Genomic DNA, 21,449 nt, shown 5'->3' with positions numbered 1-21,449 from the left:
AGAGGATGTGGTCACAGCGTAGGCTGTAGATCATGTTTAGTTCCAAGAAATGACAGATGTGAAACCTTCAACCTAACCACAACCCTATACCTTGCAAAGAACACCTGCCTTTCTGCAACCACCATCTCTGCAGGTCTCTGTGCAAACATGAACTGAACAGAGAGAATGTTCTCTCTGTTGTTTTCTATGTCAACTGTAGATGCAGTATGAGCATGTGTCTGATGAGTTATGGTGTAATGTCACCAGCTGTTACTTATAATCTGGTGCACAAATACATTATTTTATTCTACTGGGTGTAATGCAAGAGCACATCTTGATAAGCACCTTCAGATTACTGAAATATGCCATAGGCCTATGCTGCCTCTTGGTTGTGTGTATAAACAAAAGGACCTCAAGGACCTCCTGGAGTCTATGCATTCTTTAGAAGAAATGGCCTCAGTTTAAAGTAGATAATGGGCAGTGGTATCCCTTGCCCTACCCTGTGAACCTAGTGATTTATTTTTGCCTCAAGTGCCTGAGTGTTGGAGAGATTCTCGCATACAGTAACAGTATCAATGCTTTTCCAGTGTTAGCGAAGTTCCCAGCTACTCCACCAGGTGAAGCTTCAAAGACGAGGTTCAAGGTTCAAAATGGTCTTTATTGCACAGGTACATACAGAAAGAGTAAAAAAAAAATCAGCTCCTCAAACATTCTAGCAGCATTAATAATATATTTATATATATATGTATATATGTATATATATATATATATATATATATATATGTGTATATATATATATGTATATATATATATATATATATATATATATATATATATATATATATATATATACGTATATATATATATATTTTTTTACTGCATATACAATATGAACTTTGTACCAAAGCTGTATGGGTAAAGGGCTCATTTTCATACAGTTTCATACATGTCCTCCCTTATGGGCTTGCTGAATAGCAGCTGGACCTGATTATAAATGTATTCACAGTATTTTTATATGAAAGTATATTTTATATTGCTTTTTAAAATATATTTATTTCCTCTGTAACAGCTATGTCACTAACGAAGTTCATAAATCCAAAATACTATCTATGTACAGTAGGCCTACTTTAGAAACTATATAATTTAATTTTAATATATAAATAGTCAATATTATATTTCCACTTTTAACGGTCAATGGCCATTTCTATTGACTGGATCTGTAGGTGGCATAATTGAGTGATTAAAAGTTTCTCCGTCTGGTGGATATATTTAATTTTCTGAACAAAAATTTGATTTTACACAAAAGGTGGGGCTGTAAGAGCCTTTTCACCGTGAAGAAAATCCTTTAATCACCCGAAGACCATCTTTGTTTTGGAGAGTTAAAAATCATCATCATGCGATGAGTTAAGAACACATACAGTCACATAGCTTTAAGGACAACTCCTAACGGCCATGGCTACGTGTCAGCCATGCCCAAATATGGAGTACAGGCCGGTCTATAATGTCAGTGCTATGACATCATATTGATGGCATCAGGGTACTCCATACTGTATATGGGGATTTTTTGGACAACCGCCGATACAACCAAGTTTGCTCTCAGCACATCACTCCCTCGGGTCCTCAGCAATATGTGCGCAGAGTTTGAAGTCGATCGGTCGGTCGGTTGGTTCTTGAGATACACAGGGGACACACAGCCAGAGTAACTCGCACGCACGCAGAGATTTGTTTCATTGAAGGATTTAAGTGTTGATTGAGTTTCAGAAACATTGGGCCTCTGGCACCTGTTCAATTTCCATTGTATGATTACATAAATACAGTGGAAAAATCATCCCTCTTTCAAGATTTTACCTGACAACAGCTGTTGTGGTGTTCACCCTAAACTATATTGAACATGTGATAAACTCTCTATTCGCTGTGGTGAATGAATGGCATGTGGTTTTTGTATAGGATCAGCACTGACATGTTATACTGTGGTGCTTGCTGCACAGTACCACACTGCAGGCTGTGCTAGAGACACAGAAGCCGACTCCAGGACGATGTTCAATGCATCTGGCCTGCTGGCATTGAAACCCTCCACACTGGGTGGGTCCACATTCTCTTTGCCAATGGATGTGAATACCAGACTAAAGCCACCTGAGGTGGTCCAGCGATACCAGTACATGTAAGGGTGGTCATGTCCTGAGGTAGAGCAGTCAACTTTTAGGGACGAGCCAGGTTGAACGGCAATGTCTGGAGGTGTTTGCTGAACTTGAATGTTGCCCTCTGTGCCTAGATGGAAGAAGTATGGTAGAATTAGAATCTTCACTGATAGACTGTGCATTAAAAAAAATGTATAATTATTTTTCAACAGCAGGCTAAAACTTACACTGAAGCAAAAAGAGACCTAGAAGAAAGTGTACCCTCATGGTTGGTTCAATACAATACAAGTGAAAGATCCAAAGCTGCAGGTGCAGTAGTGCTAAGAAAAGCACTCACTCATACGGTGCACATGCGCTCTGATACTGTGCCTTCTGGACCAGTGTTTGCACGACCTCCAGTGGCAAAAAGTGGCACGACAAGGTGTGAAGAGACTGTAATTTGACCGAATATTATTATTATCAATTATTTCAAAAACAAAAATATTATATATATAATTCCTGTGACCTTTTGTTCATTGGCCTGAAGGACAGCCAACAAGATGCTTTTTTCCCCATTGTCCGCAATTTGTTTCCATGCTTTGGACCGGCGGAACAGAAGTCGATAGGTCACCACATTCAGCGCAACACTCGGAAACTTCAGGGTGTTTAGCTTTTTATATAACGATGGTGTTTGCTTGGTGATAAACTCGACTACTGTAATGGTGTCTTTACAGGTCTCCCTAAAAATGTATCTGACAGCTAGCAGTTGATTCAGAATGCTAACTTCAAAGTTCATATTCTAAACAAAACTCACTACTTGAGTTGTAAGGCATGTGTGGGTTAAGAAATCACTAGTTAATCACACAAAAAACTTAAATAAAAAAATCTTAAATACTTGTCTGCTCTGTTAGTTAGACATTAGTCCTGTTATTCAGACTCCAGCTCCAGCTCCTCTCTAGTCAAGGGCCCCTGGGCAATTTACACACTATGAAAGAGATGCACGCACATCCAAATCTCTAGTCCAGGTGCAAGAGAAATGACAGAATAACAGTGAAATAAATAAAATCCACAAAAATATGTTATTATTGTCTCCGCCAGGCCGAAAGGCATGGCCGAGACTATGTTTTTCATCCTGTCGTCCATCCGTCAGTCCGTCCGTCCGTCCGTCCATCCTTGTCCGGTTCCGTCTGTGATCAGCTAATCTCCGGCACAGTTGGCATGATGGCAGCGAAACTGTGCACACACACTCCCTGGAAGCAGAACCTCTGCCTCGAATTTTTCACATGGGCCTGTTATAGCAACACCAGGAGGCCTATTTTTGAAAAAAATAGGTTTTGACAGTACTCCTACAGATTTTGTCCAAACATTACACAAATCGGTACACAGTATCTCACGAAACAAGTCTTTCTGATTTTTCATAATCCATCCTGATTGTCTCAAATCATGAACACAGCGTGCAATTACCGTGGAATTTTGCACGCACATTCCCACTAGGCCCAGGAAGAAATGCCACTTGAATTTTTTCAAATCAGGCTCATGGTGGCGCTATAACAGGCCGATTCGCGTTTTTACCTTTAACCGTTCTGCGTATCACTTTGTATGCGCAATCCCTAGAGGCCAAGGAAAAACCTTTGCCCTGCATTTTTCACATCTGCCTTTTATTGCGGCACCAGGAGGCCGACTTATGTAAAACTATTTTTTTAAATATTACTCCTTTCATCCAAATTTCCTCGCAAATCGGTACACATGATCTCTATGGTCATGTAACTGAGACGGATCTGTTTGATTTGTCATATAATATTCCATCCTGATTGGCTAAGATTGACATAATAAAGTTTGCAGGAGTGGCCCATTTTGAACAAATTGCCGCAAATCATGAAGCAGCGACCGATTGCGGTGAAACTTTGCACGCATTCGCACTACATTAAGGAACAAATGCCACCCTTTTAACATTGCCCTGTTATAGTGCCACCAGGAGGCAGATTTTTGCAAAACAATTTATTTTTACATTACTCCTACAAATTGTGTCCAAATATCACGCAAATCGATACACATTATATCTCTATATTCAAGTGATCAAGACGGATCCGTCCGATTTTTCATATTCCATCCTGATTGGTGAATTCCGAACATTGCTGGCCCACAATAACCTACTTGACCTGGCGGAGACCTGTTCTCCGAGGAGCACTTTGTTTTAGTCATTGTTATTATTTATTTGATTAATGACAAGTGTTCTAGAGCAAGGGTTCCCAAACCTTTCAAGCTGCGACCCCCCAAAATCATAATTGAAGTGGGGACCCCCCCACCCTGACAGTTGAGGCATTACATTATATTGACTCTGTTCCACAGATAAATATTGTGTTGAGAGCTTCTAGTTTGGCTATTTTCACAATGTTTGCCTCTTTCTTACGTAATATTTGACAATTTGGTATTAAAAAGGTCTTAAAGAGCATTAAATTGGAACTTTAGAAATGTCCAGATACCCTGTATACACTGATACTCATACTGTATGTTGGTTTGTTTACAGTTGAGTGAGAAAACACTCAATGTTGCACATTAAGCAAATGATCTGGGGACCCCCCAAAATAATTTGGGCGTCCCGACCCCCAGTTTGGGAACCACTGTTCTAGAGGAACAGTTTGCCTTAAAAGGAGCTTAAAGTATCATGGCTGTCCAGCAGATGTCACTCTTGCCTCACGATCAGCCTCCTCATCTGTGTCAAGTGTTATACCTGTATTGACTGTATCCATCGGCATATAGCCCATAGTGATTCGTGTTCACATGTGTCCTAGCCTGGCCAGCAACTTTCTACAATTAAATTAAGAAAAAACCCAAGTATTAATAGTTGCCCCAGATAGGGTTGCTGCTGATGTTGCCGGGTCTTTAAAAACAAATATATGCTCTAATCCTAGAAATCTTGGCGTTATTTTAGATCAGGCCATGCTTTTAGATAAGCATGTAAATTCTGTCTCCCGTGCCTGCTTTTATCACCTTCGTAATATCGCCAAACTAAGATCAGTTGTTTCATACCCGGAGTTAGAAATGATCATCCATGCATTCATATCATCACGTTTAGATTACTGTAATTCCCTTTTTACCTGTGTCCAAAAATCATCATTAGACCGCCTGCAACTGGTCCAGAATGCTGCTGCCAGGTTACTGACCAGGTCCAGGAGATCCTGTCATATCACACCCGTCCTGGCCTCTTTGCACTGGCTCCCAGTTAATTCTAGAATACATTTTAAGATTCTTGTAATCACACACAGAACCCTCCATGGCCAGGCACCTCCATATCTATGTGACCTGCTCCAACCTTATGTGCCCAGAAGGTCTCTGAGATCCTCATCTCAAGCCCTGCTGGTTGTTCCTCCCACAAAACTAAAAACTAAAGGTGATCGAGCTTTTGCTAGTTTTGCACCCAGGCTATGGAATGATCTACCCTTCCACCTAAAATCTGTGGCCTCTGCGGACCTTTTTAAAAAACTTTTAAAGACTCACCTATTCAAACAGGCCTTTACATAGCCTTTTATGATTACCAATCTTTGTGAGTTTGTGTTGTAACATAATCCTGTATTGATTTCTTGACTTTTACCGGCTGACTGGTTAAATGCTGATTGTTTTATTTTGTCTTTTTATTTTTTACTGATATGTTCTGCTTTTATTGTTGTGAAGCACTTTGTGACTCTGATGTCTGTGAAAGGCGCTCTACAAATAAAATGTACTTACTTACTTACTTACTTACTAGCAGTGGTGGAAAAAGTACTCAAATTCTCTACTTAAGTAAAAGTACCAATAATGCAATATAAAAACACTCTGTTACAAGTAAAAGTCCAGAATTAAAAATGTACTTGAGTAAAAGTACAAAAGTATTGGCATCAAAATGTACTTAAAGTAAAAAGGAAAAGTACTAAATATTTGAAAATAGCCGATCTACAAGCTGTGTCAAGTGTTATACCTGTATTGACTGTATCCATCGGCATATAGCCCATAGTGATTCGTGTTCACATGTGTCCTAGCCTGGCCAGCAACTTTCTACAATTAAATTAAGAAAAAACCCAAGTATTAATAGTTGCCCCAGATAGGGTTGCTGCTGATGTTGCCGGGTCTTTAAAAACAAATATATGCTCTAATCCTAGAAATCTTGGCGTTATTTTAGATCAGGCCATGCTTTTAGATAAGCATGTAAATTCTGTCTCCCGTGCCTGCTTTTATCACCTTCGTAATATCGCCAAACTAAGATCAGTTGTTTCATACCCGGAGTTAGAAATGATCATCCATGCATTCATATCATCACGTTTAGATTACTGTAATTCCCTTTTTACCTGTGTCCAAAAATCATCATTAGACCGCCTGCAACTGGTCCAGAATGCTGCTGCCAGGTTACTGACCAGGTCCAGGAGATCCTGTCATATCACACCCGTCCTGGCCTCTTTGCACTGGCTCCCAGTTAATTCTAGAATACATTTTAAGATTCTTGTAATCACACACAGAACCCTCCATGGCCAGGCACCTCCATATCTATGTGACCTGCTCCAACCTTATGTGCCCAGAAGGTCTCTGAGATCCTCATCTCAAGCCCTGCTGGTTGTTCCTCCCACAAAACTAAAAACTAAAGGTGATCGAGCTTTTGCTAGTTTTGCACCCAGGCTATGGAATGATCTACCCTTCCACCTAAAATCTGTGGCCTCTGCGGACCTTTTTAAAAAACTTTTAAAGACTCACCTATTCAAACAGGCCTTTACATAGCCTTTTATGATTACCAATCTTTGTGAGTTTGTGTTGTAACATAATCCTGTATTGATTTCTTGACTTTTACCGGCTGACTGGTTAAATGCTGATTGTTTTATTTTGTCTTTTTATTTTTTACTGATATGTTCTGCTTTTATTGTTGTGAAGCACTTTGTGACTCTGATGTCTGTGAAAGGCGCTCTACAAATAAAATGTACTTACTTACTTACTTACTTACTAGCAGTGGTGGAAAAAGTACTCAAATTCTCTACTTAAGTAAAAGTACCAATAATGCAATATAAAAACACTCTGTTACAAGTAAAAGTCCAGAATTAAAAATGTACTTGAGTAAAAGTACAAAAGTATTGGCATCAAAATGTACTTAAAGTAAAAAGGAAAAGTACTAAATATTTGAAAATAGCCGATCTACAAGCTCACAACGCGTCGCGATGCGACGCGTTGTGAGCTTGTAGATCGGCTATTTTCAAATAGCCTAGGTATAAAATAGGTTTAAAGTGGTTAATGTATGTTTCATTATATCATAGTTTATATCTGAAAAGTAACTAGTAACTAAAGTTTTCAAATAATTGTAGTGGAGTAAAAGTACAATATTTGCCTCTGAGATGTAGTGGAGTAGAAGTAAAAGTATTGGAAATGGAAATACTCAAGCAAAGTACAAATACCTAAAAATTGTACTTAAGTACAGTACTTAAGTAAATGTACTGCTTACTAGCCTGTGTAGGTGTGTGCCTAGGCCTACAGTATAAGCCCCGTCCTCTGGCTCTGGCGCTGATCGTTTGTTGGTTATATTGGTGATATCGCTGTAAGTAAGCAAGCCCGAGATCTAGTGTGGGCACGTTAGTCAATGGACGTTTGCTGTGATAAATGGCCACAGGGTATTAATAGGGAAGGGAGTGACAGACGTCCTGACAGAAGACTCCCCTTATCTTGTCAGCAAAAGTGAGAACACAGTGACCATTAATCAAGAGACCTAACAGTAGAATTGCAGCATGTTGATTTTATCTCCCATGTCCCAGTCTGATGAGAAATGTCTTAAAATAATATTACAGAATCTGTTATTTCACTTTTTACCATTAGAGGTCGTGCTACTACCTACTGGCAGTGGTCCAGAAAGAACAGCATCAGAGCGCATGTGTACTGTATGAGTGACAGCTTTTCTGAGCATTACTGCACCTGCAGATTTGGATCTTTCACTCAGTTGTCTTGAACCAAACATGAGGGTACACTTTCTTCTAGGTCTGTTTTTGCTTCAGTGTAAGTTTTAGCCTGCTGTTTAAAAATATAACAGTAATAATTTCTATGCAAAGTCCGAGGATTAAATTCTACTATATTTCTTCCATCTAGGCACAGAGGGCAACATTCAAGTTCAGCAAACACCTCCAGACCTTGTTGTTCATCCTGGCTCGTCCCTAAAAGTTGACTGCTCTTCTTCAGGAACCAGCAATCCTTACATGTACTGGTATCGCTGGACCACCTCAGGTGGCTTTAGTCTGGTATTCACATCCCTTGGCAAAGGGAATGTGGACCCACTCAGTGTGGAGGGTTTCAATGCCAGCAGGCCAGATGCATTGAACTTCGTCCTGGAGTCGGCTCAGATGACTCTAGCACAGCCTGCAGTGTGGTACTGTGCAGCAAGCACCACAGTATAACATCTCAGTGCTGATCCTATACAAAAACCACATGCCATTAATGCACCACAGAAATTAGAGAGTTTGTCACACATTCCATATTAGTAGATAAAAGAGTTACAAAGCAAACACTACAACAGCTGTTGTTGGGTAAACACTATCAAAATGTATTGAATAAGGATGTTTTGGGGGGGTGACTCCAATGTATAACATACTCACACAATGGAAATTTTACAGCCGTCAAAGGCCAAAGGGTTGTGAAACTCATGCAACACCTACATTATGCAAACTTTCATGAAGAAAATACCAAGCCACCATGATTTTCCATGTCATGAGTGTCTAAATTGTGATAATCTGCCTTTATTTTAGGTTGAATATAGCATACCTAGATATCTGGACTGAAATATATATATATGGTGTATAATGGCGGATTATTATGAACCACTAATACGGTCATGTTAAATGTAGCAATAATCATATTCAATTACTATGTCAAATTGTCAATAGGGAATCAAGAGGGTTTGTCACTCATTCATACAGGTACAATCAGCAAAATGTTAGTGTGGTATGTTCCACAAGATTAATACAATATACACAAGATAATTATGGGATTGTATGTGTTGATTTGTTTTTTTTGTTCCTGTTTGTGTTGGGCCTGGCCTTGGGGGGAGTGGGACGGAAGGGCGGTTTGACTGTGTTTTGTGTAGGCGTTGTGTGTATATGTTCTTTAATAAAAATCTTTAAGTAAAGTTTATAAAAGATAAGATTGTAATTAAATAAAAAGAACAAGAAAATAAAAGTAAGGCAGATTTTGTTTTGATTTTGTCCCTATCTAAAGTACATGCAGTACATTAGATCTCACAGGGCAAGACATGGGGCAAGCTCTATCCATTATCCACTTTCAACTCAGGCTATCTAAAAAGACATAGAGTCACAGTCATAGTAATATGTAATATTTCAATAGATATGCACATTTGCATCTGTGTTCTTGCATTCCACCCATTAGACTAAAACACATATTTGTGCACTAGATTATAAGTAACAGCTGGTGATATGACACAATAAGTACTCACACACATGCTCATACTGCATACAGTTGACATAGAAAAGAGTACGCTCTCATGTTCAGTTTCTGTTTGCACAGAGACCTGCAGAGATGGTGGTTGCAGAGAGGCAGGTGTTCTTTGCAAGGCATAGGGTTGTGGTTAGGTTGAAGGTTTCACATCTGCCATTTCTTGGTACTAAACATGATCTACTCTACAGCCTACGCTGTGACCACATCCTCTCCTCTAGTGCTGTTCTCTACTCCCCCGCAGACAGACTGCAGTTTCATATCTGCCACAAACATGCACAAGCCTCACCTCTGCAATGAACAGAACATTGATTTCCTGTACTACTACTACTGGGGTGTTGTACTTGCACTTGTTTATGTACAATATATGTGCATTAAATAAGCAAAATATACATTAAAAGTAGAGTAGAATATAGAGATCAGATTACTTCACATGAGATGACTTTGACTGTCATTTCTGTAGTGGAAAACTGGAAAAAATATATAAATGTTATTCAATAACTTAAGGAACTTTAAGTTAATAATTAATATGTTTCTTATAATTGACAAATTGTTATCCATTAAATGTCAAGAGGGAATTTTGAGTCATCTTTTTTTCTTTTTTTTATCGGTGGAAAAATAACTAGACATGACTCAAAATAAAATGTTTGGCAGGATCAGAGCTCAACTGACTCATGTTTGTGGAAACTTTGCTTCATATGTGGGGAGGAAATAGTTGAATTCTCATACATTTGACTGATAGGCATGCTGCTAAAAATACCCCACCCTGCTACCCTAACTTTGTGCTGAATGGGCCCTTGTTGATGGAATGAAATCAGTTGACTTATTGATTGATTGATCTCATCTTACTTATAACGCTATGAAAACTTTGTTTCACATGTGGGGAAAAATTGTTTACTGTAATGTTAACTTTGAACTGATGTGAAGATAATGGTCGCACCGTAGCCTAGCAATAAACCCTATATTTAACTACATTTGTGGGGAAAACTACTAGTTAACATGAGTTATGTTTTGTTTTAATAGTTGCAGCTTGTTGCCTGTTGGCCTAATTCAAGTTGACAATCCCATTGGCCTTCACATATCAGATTCAAGTACACAGTTGTTCCTTACTTAGATTAACTTTTTGTTTTCAAATATGCTTTCCTGTTAATATGAACCATCCAGCTATATTTTTTTTAAGATGCACCATTATCAGTCCTCATGAGGGGATTATTAAGGCTAGGCAATTTTCAATCTGATCACATATTTAATACAAAAGCCTGAGAAGCATAATTATGTCATGCTGATCTCTGACACGTCTGTCACATATCTCGGATCAAAAGGAAGAAATCACTTGGTTTTCTGAAAACGTTTATTTGAGTATTAATACTTTTCAGTCATGATACATGTGTTAACAACTGCAGACAAAGATACATTATCATAAAATGAAAATGAGTACATTAATGTATTCCCAAGCTTGTACTGCACTCCTGATAAAGAAAAAGTGTCAAATGGTTCCTCTTGTATATACATAATTGGTTGACTATTTAGTATTTATCCTTTCCCATAGAAAATGTCTACAAAGCCAAGCCAATGCAAGTTAATATGTTATGTTATGCTCTCCTAAACTTGTTTGCCATGGTGATGGCTCAGAATTCAGTTGTTCTGCTTCTTAGATTGACTCCGTATAATAGAAAGAAAACATAAATTTAGTGAATAAATCTCTTGGATTTCATAAAATACTTTAATTGAATAGACTTTTCAGTCCTGATAAATCTGTTAACTGCACACATAGAAATCATAATTATTTTTATTTTATTGGAGTAACTGTACACATTCACTCTCCTTTTGTTGAGGAAAATATGTCATTGTTTTGTTTTCATACAGAATTGGTCAACTATTTGATCTGTTTCCTTTCACATAGAAAACCTATCTACAAATCTACAAAACCACTGCAAAATATAGCTATATAGAAAATATATGTGGTATGTTTGAATTTGTTAAATGAAGTCAAAGAGAATGAGTTCCCTTGAACTTGGTTGTCATGGTGACAGGTCGGCATTCAGTTGTTCTGCTTCTTAGATTGGCTCTGTGTAATATAGAGAAACGATAAGTTTAATGACTTCATTTACAATAAAATCTGTTTATTACCTAAAACAATACCTATTGTATATCCCCCATTTTCTGTGAATATTTTTACCTCCTTACTATATATCACAATCCAAATAACTTTATTTTAAGTGTCGAGCAGTTTATCTTGGTGGCATTGGTGTGGGGACATATAGTAGACAAATCACCCATTAACAGTAAGTACACACTGTACAGATGTGCATGTTAAAGGACCATGGTTCATGTTGAAGGAACATATTTTGAACTCACCTGAATCCTCCACAGTAAAGCCATAAGGAAGAGTCCATAGAAGCTGCTCTTGGCGAGGAAGAAGATGTAGGACATCTTGGCAGTTTGTGTAATCCTCATATATTTTTCTGTAGAAATGTAAAACATCAGTTTTCAGAGTTCTTTGCCTCCAAATAGTCAAACTACCCACTGTTGGGTCATTTGGTACATGTTATCTGAAGCAGCTTAGTGTGCCATGAGTATATTTTAGCATGCATTGCCATGATGCCCCATAAGCCTGACAGTGTCAGTGTACTGGACAATACAAATACAATTCTTACCTTTTGTGAGTTCTGTACCTGTGCCTGTACCTTCACCTGACAGAAACACAGAAATTATTAGACAGGATTAGATTAGTTTAAGTTAGTGCTTTGCCTTTTTACAAACTTTAAGAAGGCAATGTTGTGTTACCACTATCTATTTTACTATACCTGGTATTCCTTCAATTGTGCCAGTGTGATTGGTGGTAGTCTGCCCATCGTAGAAGCCAACAATGCAGTCAAATCTCTTACGTTCATTCCACTCCTCAGCTGTGACCTTCAATCGGCTGGTGATGTTGTACAGTTTGGTGCCATTATTCTGCAAGGCTGCATTATCAGTCACCACTCCTGCAGTGACCGTATTCATGTCAACCTCCCAGGACACAGTGACATGGTCTGGGTAGAAACCAGTGGCCACACATACAAGGGTCTTCTTCTTCTTCTTGTCTGTACACTCGATTGGAGAAGGTGGAAGGATTTCGACTCTGGGTGCTGTGACATTGACAATGTCACTAGGCTCTGGAATTGGACAGACAAAAGGAAAGTAATATAATTAAAGCCACAATGTGAAGGACTACTGTATACAATGTTCTACCATAAAGTACACATTCTTAATTTTAGATGTAGGAAAGAAACACCAGATTTTAATTTCTGGACCATGTCATCAACATGGAAATTAAAGGTTATAGCATTCACCTTCAGAATAATTAAGAGAACTGTTAGTTAAGTTCCTTTTCAAAAATAGATGCATATCACTTACTCGGATGCAAAAAAAGCTTCTAGCCGCACTGAAGCATAAATCCTCTCAAACTGTTAGGTATTGAATCAACATGGAATGTCCTATAACCACAACAACCTTTTGCCATTTTAACTTGCTTAACTGTTGTGTCCTAATTATTGTTTTAGTTAATTGTTAATGTTTACATTATTTTATTTAATCAGAATTACATAACTCAAGTACCTGACATTTCCCTACTTGCTTACTTTAACAAATAAGCAATACTATCAATCATGCATATTTACAATTGTTATGTGTGTTATTTTAAAATAGGTAGATGTGTTCACATTTCAAAATGCTACTTTACACTTCTCAGTGTGGAAAAGAATATAACGATAGGACCGATAAATTTATATTTTTTCAATATAAAAACATTTCAAATTCAGAAAAATTCTCATAGCTAAAATGAAATGAACATTTTGAGAATGTATGTGTTTAATTTCTTACCTAGAACAGTTAGTTTGGTGCCACTGCCAAAGTAAGCAGGTTCGTAATTGTTCACACTGACACAAGGCTACAGAAAAACTCTGAGGTACACTGTAGGTGCTGAAACTTTACAGCCTGTCATCTTTTTGCTGCTTTTTATGATATTCTCAGAGTACTTCTCAAAGGCTATACTCAGCAGCTGTAGAAAAACTGAAATTGTATGTCACCCTGTCAACCCAAGTTGGCTTGTTTAGTTTATTTTTACTCCGTGGCATATTTTGTACAACATCTTTCTCTCTTTTTGCCATTTTATCCCTGTTTCTATCGTTTTTCATTATGTTTTATCATTATTTGACTAAACTATTAATCTACTGATCTATACTCAATAATCGACCTTGAGGTGAACAAAACAATTTCTTTCTAGTTATTTATCAAACCAAATACTTTTAGCTACTGTAGATTACAGATTAATTGCATTGCATAACATTAGATTTAGTATTGTTGTTTGTTACCTTACCTAAGACCGTAAGTTTAGTTCCATTCCCAAAGTAAGCCTCAGACTGGGAGCTCACAGAGCCTTGTGCACTGATAAGAACTAGAAGTGCTATGAGAGTGATAATCTGGGCATTGTGCCAAATTTCATATTACCACAGCTCTACTGCTGAAGAACATACTGTAGATGTTTCTGCTTATTGGTGCTAAAGTTTAACAAGACAACTCGACATATGAAACAAAACATGTGGATATTCGCCTTGAGAAAACTACAAACACATCAACAATCAAAATGACAACGTCTGTAATAAATTATAAATTTTGCCTATTCGTTTCACTCACTCACATCCTATGCCAATGAGTCAGTTATATTATTCATAGAGAATTGATTTTCTTACCTAAAACGGTGAGTTTAGTTCCAGCTCCAAAGTATGCCTCCGTGTATGAACACAGAGTGTTAAGAGCTTAACAAAAACCCTGTCTCTCTCTCTCTTTTATTCTTACATTGTGGTGCTTTAAATACTAAAGGCTTCCATACCAATGTACACATCTGTCAATGTAGTCAAATCAAGCCTCATTTAAATCGACCATTTAAACATTCATGTTTATTATCATGACTGTTCTATAGTGATAATTATTTTTCTTTAAGTAATCTGTATTTGGCTCGTCATTGTAATATATATAAAATATCAACAAAGTCTTTGGACAGATTTTATGCCAACTAGAGATGAACATGTCCTATTATGACATGGCACAGACTGTATATTTCACAGTATTGTCTCACAATATTCTACTCAGTGAACATTACCTATATATTTTCTCACCTATGACCGTTAGTTTGGTTCCTCCACCAAAGTGAGCTTCAGCAAATCCACCAGCACAGTGCACATGATCAGCACTTAAATTTACCTCAAGCTGTGGCATATGGCCCCCTTTTTTTTATTTCAGATAGTAGTAAAAGGTGTACTGGTCTCAGTATTTTTTACACGTCACATTACTAATCTCTAACTACAGCCTGTTGATACTATTTGGGTGAAAAAAATTATTGAATCTCTCCATAACTGATCTGTCAGCCTTACAATTATGTCTCATAGTTTACTCACCAAGAACAGTCAAGTCTCATAGTTTACTCACCAAGAACAGTCAATTTTGTGCCTTGGCCGAAATAGGCTTCGTAATTGGCACAGTAACAAAGCTCAGCAGCAGAAAGTCAGTGAGCAGACTAAAACTACAACTATAAAAACTGCACCTAAATAACTTTTTGGGTTGACACAACACTTACATAAACCATTGTCTTACATCTGCATATTTTAACATTATATGCAAAAACAAACATTGAGATTATTATATTTACCTAAAACTGTTAGTTTGGTTCCCTTGCCAAAATATGCAGGTTCAGTGTAGGTCACAGTGTTCTCAGTTCAGTCAAATATTTCAGGTTTTACATGAACCCACAGTAACTACCTCATTTTCAACCACACGTTTTTGCCATTTCATACAGTAGGCTATTTATTACAGACAGTGCAGTAAATTGTAAGAGATCTGACTTACCCAAAACAGTGAGTTTAGTTCCATTTCCAAAGTAGGCCTCGCTGCCAGTGTCACACTGATAGCAACCTCTACAGAAAAGTCAAAACTTTCCATAATCCTTTATCAGACAAAACACCAAACACACTCTTCATGGAGGTTTAGACGTCCATTAGATTGGCTCCAATGATGTCAGTGGTTGTGTTTTTGTGAAGTAGGAGTGAGTAAAAACAGCCATATAGAGAATGTATAAACTGGAAAATGTCTATTTTATTCCACTCAGCTGTACTTTTTAAACTCTTATAAACTCTTATATTCCCATAGATACATTAGAGTCCCTTGTGATCTTAGATATTGATGTTTTTCCCTGTAACAATGGTACCAGGTACTTTACAATGCTCTACACAATACAAGTGAATGGGAGGAGGTTTTTGTATGGCAGCTCTATAGGATTGTATCACCGTGGCCCCCTGTCCCCACAGTGAAAAAGCATTACACAAAAACCTTGATTCTTTCTCGTTCTCTCTTCTTGCCTACCCCCACATGACTTGTCCATATCTCACCCCCCATCTCTCTCTATCTGCCCCTGAGAACAGGTGCACAGCGTGGGGGGATGCAGAAAGAGTTTGTACTTCTTCCATGCTGGTGCTATTTCTGTGAGCTCCAAGAAAAGCAGTGAGAGTGTGGAGGGGAGGAAATGTAAGCTTTGGAAATGACATCTCTGTTGGTCACATGTGTACATCCCTCCCAGTTGTCATTTGTCTTATGACATCATGACACCCTGAGCTGCAGCTGAGACATAAAGACGTAGGCATCTGAGAGGTCCAAATCTCTAGTGCAATTGCTCTGTCAAATCAAAATATTAATAATTGCTGTCATTTCAGCTGTCAGAATGTACACAGAATGGACAACCATTGGTTGATTGTACTAGTATAAACCATCTGGGTATTGTGTAACTTCTATAATCTTATACAGTGACACCAGCTCGAGTACTGAGTAATTAATACTCAGTTGATCTTGTTCCTAAGTTGTTCCCTTTGGAGCTAAATTAGTTATTCAAAAGACACAGAGGTCTTTGTCCTCTGTTTTTTCATCTTCATCTGTCTTTGTCAAATGTGTTACTAACACTTATTGGTGCTATTGGGAATATATTTTCCAATTAGATTGCTCCAATTGAAGCTGTCCTCACACAAAACACTGACATTAATACTGTAGCATCTCCTTCATTAATTGAGCCATGAAGCAATGCAATACCATTGTGCTGAAGTTGTCTTCATTTGGGGTGGCAGATGCTCAGGAGGTAGAGCGGCCGCTTGGATCCCGAGGTCCCCCAGAGTGAGTTAGTGTCGAAGTGTCCTTGAGCAAGACAATGCACCCCTAATTGCTCCCAATGAGCAGTTGGTGCCTTGCATGGTTTCCTCCGCCATCGGTGTATGAATGTGTGTGTGAATGGGTGAATGTAATGGACAATCATTGTAAGGGCCTTGGATAAAGGAGGTAAATAAATGCACCATTTACCATTTATTTGTCCACCAGAGGATGCTATAACAGCAAAACAGGTTTGAGGTGAAACATACCTACTGTAAAAGGCAAGAGCCACATGGCCCAGCTATGCACACCTCTACTATAGATTGCCTTGTTATTGAAGAGATGATGCACATTTAGTTTAGTCGCTCTATTATATTACCTCCTTTTGAAGGACTTTTGAGATTGAATTCAGATTTTTGTTCTTTATTTTTTTGAGAGTTTCATTAACTATTTCCGTGTTTCAAATTTTGGCAGATATCTGATTATTTGCATGTCAAATTGATCAATATTGATATTGCATTACAAGTTTTTAGTAGGGTTTACCTTGCACTTAGTATACAGTGACTGGGTGCAGATGCAGAATTCTGCACCAGAATGCACCAGAATTCTAACAACATTCTGATGTATTAGGCCTATTGATGCGCATAGTTCAAACAATGTAAATGTAGTGTTTTTATTTAACATATTTCCAACTTGTTGACCCTTTTGAAAGCTTCCCCATAAGATGCTGATTGTATCTGCAGCCTTCATCATCGTGGAAGGCTTTTTCAGCTTGACATTCAAACATGAATATTATAAAATAAAATCTGTAATAAATGGTAAGGCTGACCCACATCAAGAATAAACACAGAAACAAACTCAACTTTAGAGAGTAATCTCTCCCAGACTTAAAAAACGTAACAGGATCAAGGCTCAGAAATAAGTGTCACATTGGTCAAATCTACAAAAGTCTATAAAACAATGGTTGTTATTATTGTTGATATGATTAAATAATAAGATTGGATTCATGACATGCAGACATTTAAATAATATTAGTTAAATGTATTAACTAAATTAAAAACGCTAAGGGGTGTTTTTTTCAAATTATTTGGGGTAACAGTACTCAAGAATGTTTGGGAAACACTACCCTATTTAAACAAAAAACGCAATAGCCGATATTATCACTTGTGGAAATTCAGTGCAATTTTGTTATAGAGCTGAATCACAATAAGTTGTCTCAACATATTCTGAGCAAAGACATCAAAGAATTATTAGACCTTTATACCTCTGAGCACAACACAATTAAATAATATGATGATGTAACTGGCACATTAGTTTTAAATTAAAGATAATACACAATTGATATACTACCATCTTTGTGTAATCCCAAATGTACCCTGTAGAGGTCAGTGTATCTGATCAGATAAAAAATGTTTACAATACAATTTTTCTGATCTGGGCACAATCACTTGTGCCTATGGTGGAGACTATTTTCCATCCTTTTCTAATCAGGTTTTGGTGGTGAAGAAAACACCACCCAAATAAGAAAAGCTAAAAGAATTTTAGCTTTACTATAGGTGTTCTGCAAGTCTTTTTTTTTATTGAGAATTATGTCATCGCTGCATGGCGGCCAAAGATATCCCATCACTTTATCCCCATTGGTTGTCCAACATTCACTTCAGTATCATGCACCCTTTTTTATTTTCCTGCTACTGCATGCTGGGGTTGTTTTTGAACTGTGAAGGCTTTCTGAGTCACTGTGGTTTAATTGCGCCAAAGTAGTACAGTGCCAAATGTTTGGCCCCGACATCAGGGCGGTTTTCACCAGAGGTCTGAACAGGATTTAGATTCTGTGAAAGGAGGCACTATACTGTATGCTTGACGCTTCTTTTGGTGCGAGCAGCTGAAGTTTCTTGTCTCTTTGTCTGTACCAATGCATACAGTAGAACTGATCATCATCTTGTTCACAGTGCAGAGTGACTGATGCACCCCCTTGATGCTGGTGTTAGGTATCTGTTGAATTTCCTTGCAGCAGGAGAAATCTGTGAAGAAGGGTGAAAAGACATGAAAACTAGAAAAAGTGCTCCTCGGAGCACAGGTCTCCACCAGGTCAGGTATTCTGGCCTCCTGGTGGCGCTATAATAGGCCAATGTGAAAAGGGTGCCAACCGTTCTTGCATTGAATTTGATGCATTTTGTTCCAAAAATTTGTTTTGCTAAATTAGACCTGCTGATGGCGCTATAACAGGCCAATGTGAGAAGGGTGCATTTCTTCCTCGGCCTAGTGGGAATGTGCGTGTGAAATTTCACGGAAATCGCAAGCTGTGTGTATACTTTGAGGCTTTTTGTTCAAAATCCTGCAAACTTTGGAAGCCAACCTTAGGCAATGAGGATGGAATATGGGGAATCGGACAGATCCGTGTTGATCACATGACTATAGTGATACTGTGTACTGATTTGCATGACGTTTGGATAAAATTTGTAGGAGTAATATTAAAAAATGGGTTTTGCACAAATCGGCCTCCTGGTGGCGCTATAACAGGCCCATGTGAAAGATTTTGGGCAGAGGTTCTGAATTGGCATCCAGGGTGTGTGCACAGTTTCGGAGCGACCGGGCCAACGGTGCCGGAGATTAGCTGGTGACAGACGGACGGACGGACACACACACACACACACACACACACACACACACACACACACACACACACACACACACACACACACACACACACACACACACACACACACACACACACACACGGACGGACGGACAGACAGGGGGTAAAACATACTCTCTCGCCATGCCTTCGGCCTGGCGGAGACAATAATAGACTAATGTAACAATTAAAATTATTTTAAACAATTATTTAATGTGAATGATGTCACTGGAGGCACCTATAATTAAACATTAACTATTGACAGGTGCTTGTCATCATATTATTGGTTGACTTAGGTTAGTACCTGCTGATGTAATCACGCATTACAATTTCGTTAGTAATTATGATTGGACATTTAGGGACCTTTGATATAATGATGAGTGTTTTCTTTTTTTGGCATCTATAGCTCCCCCCTGAACACGGCCAATTGTGTTCATATACTGTACCTCAAACATGAAGATGCTCGGAAAGTCAAATGCACCACAGTGGATTTGAACGCCTAGACTCCATCGTGGACAGCTACTTTGTCCCTGCGCCACCCAATCATCATATTCCTGGCACAAAGTAGTGCAGCAAATGGTAGCATCCTAGGTTGGGTACTACTCTGTATTGCTTATATACAGTATAGGCCTACTTGTCTTACTGTACATAGGCTTACCTTGCTGTCTTTCCTTGATAATTCACCTCAAAAGTGACATTTTCCCGTTCATATTGCCATTGTCTGGAGTAGGCTCATCAAGCCCCCTGTCACTGCCACCTATCTCCTCTCCTCTCCTGTCCTCTTTGTCCCTGATTCTAAAGCTGGTGACTATTGATGTTTTTGAAAAGTAAGGTACAAGGATATGGTTTCTAATGATTTATTATAGACACAGTCACACTATTAAACCATCAATGATTGCGCTGGTAGATTGTATGGTTACAAAACCATGATAATATCGTGGTCTCATGTTGTCGTGTTGAGTTCAGCTGTATCAGCCAGAGGTTTTTGTATTAGAGTGCAGCTCTCTCTATCACTGTGTATTCTAGCTGCACAGAAATACTCTCCAACGTCTTCAGGTCGCCTCAGTTTTAGGACATAAAGATATGCTTCCTTCTCACCATCTCCACTGACATTGAAGTGGCTTTTAAAAGGTGTCTCAACACTTGGAGTTTTGTAATAGACATATGCAATAAGCTCGAGGGCAGTGTCTCCCACTGAGCGCTGATACCAGAGAATGGTGTCATAGCTTGGGATGCTGTGGCTACAGGACAAGTTGGTGGAACTATTCAGTTTCTCCAGCCGGTCAGATGGTGCCTGATGAACTTCTTTACTGAGTGACACATCTGTCGAGATAAAGAGAGAGTATGATTCAACTACAGTAAATATCTTTCAGAGTGGAATAATTTTATGTAAATTGGATAATATCTCTAGTTCATTTCATGCTTCGGCACATAATAAACAAGTGAATCAGTTCAAAATACATACTGTACTGTATGTCTGTCAAGCCTTTACTGTAACCACCAGAGTTTTGCACCAAACAGAAATATTAGTTTGAGGATAAATAAAACGTACAACACAATGATTGGCTGGATGAAAGAAAAGTGTGTTATGGGTTATCATCACACTCAAAAAAGGTACAGTAGGAAGTATTTTTATACATGAATGATACCTTTTATCCAGCAGAGAGTGATGATGAATGCGATGAGATGTGGTGGATTCATAGTGTCAGTCAGTGTTGTTGAATGTGAAGTGTCAACTGTAGTCTCTGCTGAGCTGCCTGGGGCTTTGGGAGGAAGTGGAAGTGATGTAGAAGGAACAGCAGCTAGTAAACTCACTCAAGGACCAGTACAGGATGCGATAGAACATCAGTTACTATAATGACTTAACCTGGATGTCTCTCTGTCTGCCTGTTCTGGATGTACGTCTGTATATTCAGATAGAATTGTGAGGTGGTCTCCCCGCTCATCGGTGTGTCTCACTGTCAAAGCGTATGTCAGAATCAGAATCAGAATCAGAATGAATTTTGTTATCACAACAAAGAAAGTGGGTGACATTATTTTGGGCGAAGTCCATCGTTGTTTTTGTTGTTTTCAGAAAGAAGAAAAGAAAAGAATAAGGAGGG

General features: G+C 38.4%; 1 protein-coding gene and 1 long non-coding RNA gene across 4 annotated transcripts in view; both read right to left on the bottom strand.

Moving 5' to 3' along the window:
* The window catches only part of LOC308074343 (M1-specific T cell receptor beta chain-like), a 113,464-nt gene that overhangs the window by 78,093 nt on the left and 13,922 nt on the right, over positions 1-21,449 (bottom strand). The window contains exons 5-7 of one of the 3 annotated variants that reach the window (XM_080413760.1): positions 13,903-13,962; positions 12,353-12,700; positions 12,203-12,238 (exon numbers count right to left, since the gene is read on the bottom strand). In XM_080413760.1, the coding sequence (XP_080269886.1) occupies positions 12,203-12,238; positions 12,353-12,700; positions 13,903-13,962 (444 nt within the window). Of the gene's footprint in view, positions 1-12,202; positions 12,239-12,352; positions 12,701-13,902; positions 13,963-14,701; positions 14,980-15,011; positions 15,073-21,449 lie in introns of those variants that run through there. The other 2 variants (XM_080413761.1, XR_013932091.1) reach the window with 2 other exon arrangements.
* On the bottom strand, positions 1,959-7,018 carry LOC308074346. The gene is made up of 3 exons (XR_013932092.1): positions 6,419-7,018; positions 5,195-5,325; positions 1,959-3,408 (listed from the first exon to the last, which is right to left on the bottom strand). It is a non-coding gene; the product is annotated as an uncharacterized lncRNA (long non-coding RNA).

Source organism: Gymnoscopelus braueri (genome assembly GCF_963280865.1).
Source record: "Gymnoscopelus braueri genome assembly, chromosome: 19".
NCBI classification, from domain to species: domain Eukaryota; kingdom Metazoa; phylum Chordata; class Actinopteri; order Myctophiformes; family Myctophidae; genus Gymnoscopelus; species Gymnoscopelus braueri.
The sequence above is the reverse complement of the archived record's forward strand: the minus strand, read 5'-3'. Positions and strand labels throughout refer to the sequence as shown.